Source organism: Vitis riparia, chromosome 19, assembly GCF_004353265.1.
Source record: "Vitis riparia cultivar Riparia Gloire de Montpellier isolate 1030 chromosome 19, EGFV_Vit.rip_1.0, whole genome shotgun sequence".
NCBI lineage: Eukaryota > Viridiplantae > Streptophyta > Magnoliopsida > Vitales > Vitaceae > Vitis > Vitis riparia.
The window spans coordinates 19,328,528-19,335,060 of NC_048449.1; the positions used below are offsets into that span (position 1 = coordinate 19,328,528).

General features: G+C 28.5%; 1 protein-coding gene across 1 annotated transcript; it reads right to left on the minus strand.

Moving 5' to 3' along the window:
- Positions 1–578: 578 nt before the first annotated feature.
- LOC117908294 lies at positions 579–2,054 on the minus strand. The gene is made up of 2 exons (XM_034821904.1): positions 1,914–2,054; positions 579–797 (listed from the first exon to the last, which is right to left on the minus strand). Exons 1-2 carry the CDS (start codon positions 2,052–2,054, stop codon positions 579–581), a joined length of 360 nt encoding a protein of 119 aa, XP_034677795.1.
- Between the last annotated feature and the right edge of the window lie 4,479 nt (positions 2,055–6,533).

Here is a 6,533-nt window from a genome sequence, read left to right on the forward strand (position 1 = left end):
ATTCCTCTAAAGAAAAACCTTTCCTTTCTGTGACATGTCTGTAAGGAGAGAAATTGGTTCTATACACCTGATCCACAAGCCATAGCTCCTATGATGCCTCTAGTCTTCTAGCAGTTGTGGGAGAGCTAGAACCACAAGGCACTAAAGTGGCCACCATCCTCTGGAAAGTAAGATTAGTGTAAGGTAGAAAATTTCCCCCTTAAGGTGGCATTGTGGGCAACCCAGCCTGTGCCAAAGATTTTTCAGCGACCATCCCCTCTCTTCCATTAATAGAAAAATGTAACACATATTTTCCTGGGGCTCTCCTCTCAAAGATAGCATAAAAATCTCTCACCACAATATGCATGATAAAAATAATCTATGAATACATCATAGGCTCTATCCCATATCTCCTCATTAGCTCCATTGATCTCATTATCTCTGGAAAAGTATTGCATTCAGGCAGCAAATAATCACTCTCTGCCAATAAGAATGCATTCCGGTTTCCTTTAGACTGGTGGTAGTCCCCTTGGCACTAAATTATGAACTTCTTTAGTAACCACAGCCTTTCCCTTCTCCTTTTCTGTCAATTTCTTTGGCTAAACTTTTTCTATTTCTTTATCCTTCTTCTTCTTATCTCTTTGAGCTTTCTTTATGGCTTCCTCTGGAGTCATTTCAGTTTCAGGCTCTTTCCCCTTCCCCTTCATATTCTCTTCAGTTGGCTTCTTACTTGGGCTAGTTACTGCCACATTCTTCCCCACAGGAGACTTCCCTTTCAAAAGAGATTGACCCTTAGATTGCACCTCTTTTTCTTTACCCTATTTGTTATTCGCAGCCTGTAGTGATTGTTCGCTAGCTATCATCAGTCTAGGTGATCCATCAATAATAATTCCTCCTATCTGCTCAATGACAGGTTGTACATCAATCCTTTTTTCATTCTGCATTTTCAGAGTGAAAACTAAAATCTGAAACATATTTCAAACAAGCTTGACATTTCCAAAAGTATATATTCATTCAGAGTCGAACAGATATTCATTGAAAATAATGAAGGCATATTAATGAAGAATGGATACAAATGGCAGAGTTCATCCAAACATTCATACAAAGCCGCAAAATCTATCTAGAAGAATCATTGCACATGCATATGTTAACTTTGAAGAACCCTCAAGAGCATCGTGCTCATCTGTTTCTACTAGAATCATTAAGATGGAAGAAGGATTTACATCCTCAAAACCTAAGAATATTAAGTTGTTAGGTCAGAAGCCACATAAATATAGAACAACCCCATTATTATGAAGATAAGGAACCTACACAAGAATCACATGATATATCACCCACATCAACTATTAAAAAGACTTCTTTTCAGTGAGGCAAAAGAAACTTAATGAACCGATATCACATTTTCGGCTACTCCAACACAAAACCCATTACACCAAAATAAAAGCATTGAATCATTATTCTTCGATACTGAAATGTTCAAGACTCTTAATAATGCAAAGCACATTTATTTAGCATGGCCCTCTTCCATGGCCAACTGTTTGGGTATCAGATGGTGAAGTTGAAGATGATGCCATGGTCTGTAGCTCCTTGATTTGGAGTTGAACATGCTTATGAAGCTTTTGAATCAGATCTGCCCTTCGCTTGAGACCATCCATATCAAGCTCAATAACAGGTTCTTCCCACCAGCCCTTGCTCCGGTCTAGGCTTTTTTTTCTTGATTTTCTTTTCTTGCTCCTTGGCTGCTTTCATTTGCGTGCAAGCTTCTTTATAGTTTTGGTGAAGCTAATTAAGCCAAACACGACGATAAGGCTCAAGAAGATTTTGGGTACCATCACATGGTGTATGGTTTTCACTTAAAAGCTTATTAGTAATTGACTTGATACATGGATGACCAAATGAGAATGGCTTCCCATTCGGGGAGAAAGCTAAAATACCAACTTCTGCACCGCAAAGGGTAGAAAGCTCACTTGCCTTTCTATAGATCTGCGCTTCGAGAAGGAAACAAGGCGATCCTCTTCATTGTTCATCTTTCTCATCTCAACCTTTTTATGGCTTTTAGCTTGCTTCTTCTCCATGACCAAAAATTTTTATGAACAAAAAATATTTCAGAAGATAGAAATGAAAGGAATGAGATGTTGAGCAGCTTGACGGTGGTCTAATTAAATAGGACAGCGCCATGCAATTATCATCCGTCCATGTTTAAAAAAGATCGTAGGATAGAAATTTATGGTAATTAAGTACGATAATGGCAGGAAATGACCTTCTTTCTATATTTAAGAAGTTTATATGATGAAATAGTTAATTAATTAAATAGGATAACACCATGAAATTAACGTTTTCCTATGTTTAAAAAATTTAGGGAGTGCATGATAAATTTTGCAAGTTAATAATTTAATTCTTGGATATTTAGCTATGATTTTCATCATCATAGTCAATTTTTCCTAATATGATTGATAAATATTTATAGTGGAGTCAAGTTTTTCTTTATGATTGAGTTAAAAAAGAAATGAATATTATCTTGAGAAGAAGTTTAAAAGGTATATAATATTCACAAGGAAGAATGCTTTTTCCTCTCATTTTGATTCTTGAATATTACTTAAGATAGCTATTTATTTTTACAAGATTTGTAATAAGAAATGCAAAAAAAAAAAAAAAAAAAGAGATTTAAGTCCATGATCAAATTAACATAGTTTTCAATTCAATAAAATGTGAAACAAAACAAAAGATTTAAGGAAAGTTGATCTGTCATTTCCAATGCGCTCATGGAATGAAAATGCAAAACCATAGACATGCTTATGATTAAAGATATCATGATATTGTAGATACTTAATAATAATAATAATAATAGTAATAATAATAGTAATAATAAACAATAATAATATTTTTAAGAGTACAATTTTTATTTTTTGAAAATTAAAAACATTTATGTAATGGGTTTTCCTACCAATTGGATGTTTAATAAACAAGTAAAATAATTTGAAATAATTTTTGCACCTATATACATCATCAGATTGAACCCCAAATCTACTAAGAGTGTGTTTGAGAGTATTTCTATTCGAAATTCTTTTAATGGAAGTTAGAAAGTGTTTTTAAAAGAATCATATATGAGATGTTTCTTCATAAAACATTTTTCAACATTTTTAAAATTTTAAAGTATTATCTAAATTTTGTTAAACACCTAATCCATTTTTTAAAAACTCTTTTTAAAACTAAAAGTGTATTTGACACTTATTTTAGAAAACATATTTAGCTTTTTTAATATAAAAACTTTTTAGTATTAGAAAAGTTAAAAACATTTTTTAAAATCACTATTAAACGGACTATAATAGTGTTTCCTATAATCACCGTAAAACGTAATTTAATTCACATGATTTCCAATCTTCTTTGAAAGTTTTATTAAAAGTTGAGACTTATGGAACTGGAACTTTTGAATGATGAATATTTTCATTTTCAATTAGTTCAAATTAGGATCACTGCTACTGAATGATTACTGATGAGACATTCTATCTGTTTCTAGTTTTTATATAATCTTCATTTGATAAACAATTTAAAATTACAAAGCACTGACCTTATTATGCTTCTCCTCAATATACTACATTTCTACTTGGAGATAATAAAAAGTTAAAGAGGAAGAAGAAGATAAAGGCTGGAAGGAATAAGTCTCCCATGGATTATGCCTTCCAAAAGGTGAATGATATGTATAGATTTAGGATTCAGTATTTACTAAGAAAACAAGTATATTTTCTCTCTTCAAGGTTTTGCGGGTCTCTAAAATAGATTATTGAAATGATATCTTCTCTAGGTTCTAAATTTAAAATATTTTATTTATAAATTCTATAAATAGTTGCATAATTAATAATCTTTTCATTTTCATTTCAGCTTGTTAAAATTTCATGTACTATATTTTTACTTTGCATGACAATCTTGGGGCAAAATTGCTTAATGGGTTCGATAAATTAGCAAGACAAAATAAATAAGTAATTATGTAGTAAAAGGACTAAATGACAATTAAGTTAAAATCTAAGATTAACACTATACTAGATCAAATCACTAACCAAAATTTGCCTATAAATATAGATATGATATTTAATGATCTTCATTGATGATTCGCCAAGGTACAAGAGAAGTGACAGGAAGTTTGGAGATTGTTGGACTTTAATAAATTTAACTTAATGATAGTCTTTTTGTACGTGATATTCAAATTTTATGACTTGTTTAAATCTATTCAAAATAATTAATCAAATTGAGGTCAATTAAGTATCAATTTGAGTTAACGATGAATTTATTGTTATTTTAATTTATTGATTTCTTCTAAAATTGATTCAAGTAAATTTAAAATAATAATAATAATAATACTTAGGAAAAGAACAATCTCAATAATAAAAATATTATTTGGATACATTTCTTGTTTTTTATTTTTATAACTTCTTTTTTAAAAAAAAAAACAAAAATTAAAATAGAAAATAGAAGAATTTTTCATCATAGTCAATTTTTCCTAATATGATTGATAAATATTTATAGTGGAGTCAAGTTTTTCTTTATGATTGAGTTAAAAAAGAAATGAATATTATCTTGAGAAGAAGTTTAAAAGGTATATAATATTCACAAGGAAGAGTGCTTTTTCCTCTCATTTTGATTCTTTAATATTACTTAAGATAGCTATTTATTTTTACAAGATTTTTAATAAGAAATGCAAAAAAAAAAAAAAAAAAAAAAGATTTAAGTCCATGCTCAAATTAACATATTTTTCAATCCAATAAAATGTGAAACAAAATGAAAGATTAAGGAAAGTTGATCTGTCATTTCCAATGCATAGAATGAAAATGCAAAACCATGGACATGCATATGATTAAAGATATTATGATATTGTCAATCCTTAATAATAATAATAATAATAATAATAATAATAATAATGATGATGTAGAAGGATGAAAATAAAAAACATTTATGTAATGGGTTTTCCTACCAATTGGATGTTTAATAAACAAGTAAAATAATTTGAAATGATTTTTGCACTTATATACATCATTAAGTTGAACCCAAACATACTAAGAGTAAGTTTGAAAGTGTTTCTATTCGAAGTATTTTTAATGAAAGTTAGAAAGTGTTTTTAAAATAATCATCTATGAAATGTTTCTTCATAAAACACTATCAGTGATTTTTCAACATTTTCAAAATTTTAAAGTATTATCTAAATTTTGTTAAACACCTAATCTTTTTTTAAAAAAAAAAAATTTTTTTTTTAACTAAAAGTGTATTTAACAGTGATTTTAGAAAACGTTTTTAGTTTTTTTAAAATAAAAATTTTTTAGCATTAGAAAAATTAAAAACATTTCCTAAAATCACTATCGAACGGACTTTAAAAGTACTTCCTATAATCACTGTAAAACGGAATTTAATTCACATGATTTCCAATATTCTTTGTAAGTTATATTAAAAGTAGTGACTTATGGAACTGGAACTTTTGAATGATGAATACTTTCATTTTCAATTAGTTCAAATTAGGATCACTACTACCGAATGATTACTGATGAGAGATTCTATCTGTTACTAGTTTTTATATAATCTTCATTTGATAAACAAGTTTAAATTACAAAGCACTGGCCTTATTATGCTTCTCCTCAATATACTACATTTCTACTTGGAGATAATGAAAAGTTATAAGAGGAAGAAGAAGATAAAGGCTGGAAGGAATAAGTCTCCCATGGAGGATGGTTATGCTAAGTTCTACTTCTAATTAAAACAAACTCAGGATCATGCCTACCAAAAGCTGAACGATATGTATAGATTTAGGATTCAGTATTTACTAAGAAAACAAGTATATTTTCTCTCTTCAAGGTTTTGCGGGTCTCTAAAATGGATTATTGAAATGATATCTTCTCTAGGTTCTAAATTTAAAATATTTTATTTATAAATTCTATAAATAGTTGCACAATTAATAATCTTTTCATTTTCATTTCAGCTTGTTAAAATTTCATGTACTATATTTTTACTTTGCATGACAATCTTGGGGCAAAATTGCTTAATGGGTTCGATAAATTTGCAAGACAAAATAAATAAGTAATTATGTAGTAAAAGGACTAAATGACAATTAAGTTAAAATCTAAGATTAACACTATACTAGATCAAATCACTAACCAAAATTTGCCTATAAATATAGATATGATATTTAATGATCTTCATTGATGATTCGCCAAGGTACAAGAGAAGTGACAGGAAGTTTGGAGATTGTTGGACTTTAATAAATTTAACTTAATGATGGTCTTTTTGTACGTGATATTCAAATTTTATGACTTGTTTAAATCTATTCAAAATAATTAATCAAATTGAGGTCAATTAAGTATCAATTTGAGTTAACGATGAATTCATTGTTATTTTAATTTATTGATTTCTTCTAAAATTGATTCAAGTAAATTTTAAAAAATAATAATAATAATACTTTGAAAAAGAACAATCTCAATAATAAAAATATTATTTGGATACATTTCTTGTTTTTTATTTTTATAACTTCTTTTTAAAAAAAAAACAAAAATTAAAATAGAAAATAGAAGAAT

Coding starts and splice junctions, on each gene's coding strand:
- LOC117908294 (XM_034821904.1), bottom strand. CDS start 2,054: ATGGAGAAGAAGCAAGCTAAAAGCCATAAAAAGGTTGAGATGAGAAAG. Junction 798..1,913: donor CCTTTGCGGTGCAGAAGTTG/GTATTTTAGCTT, acceptor AATAACAAATAG/GGTAAAGAAAAAGAGGTGCA.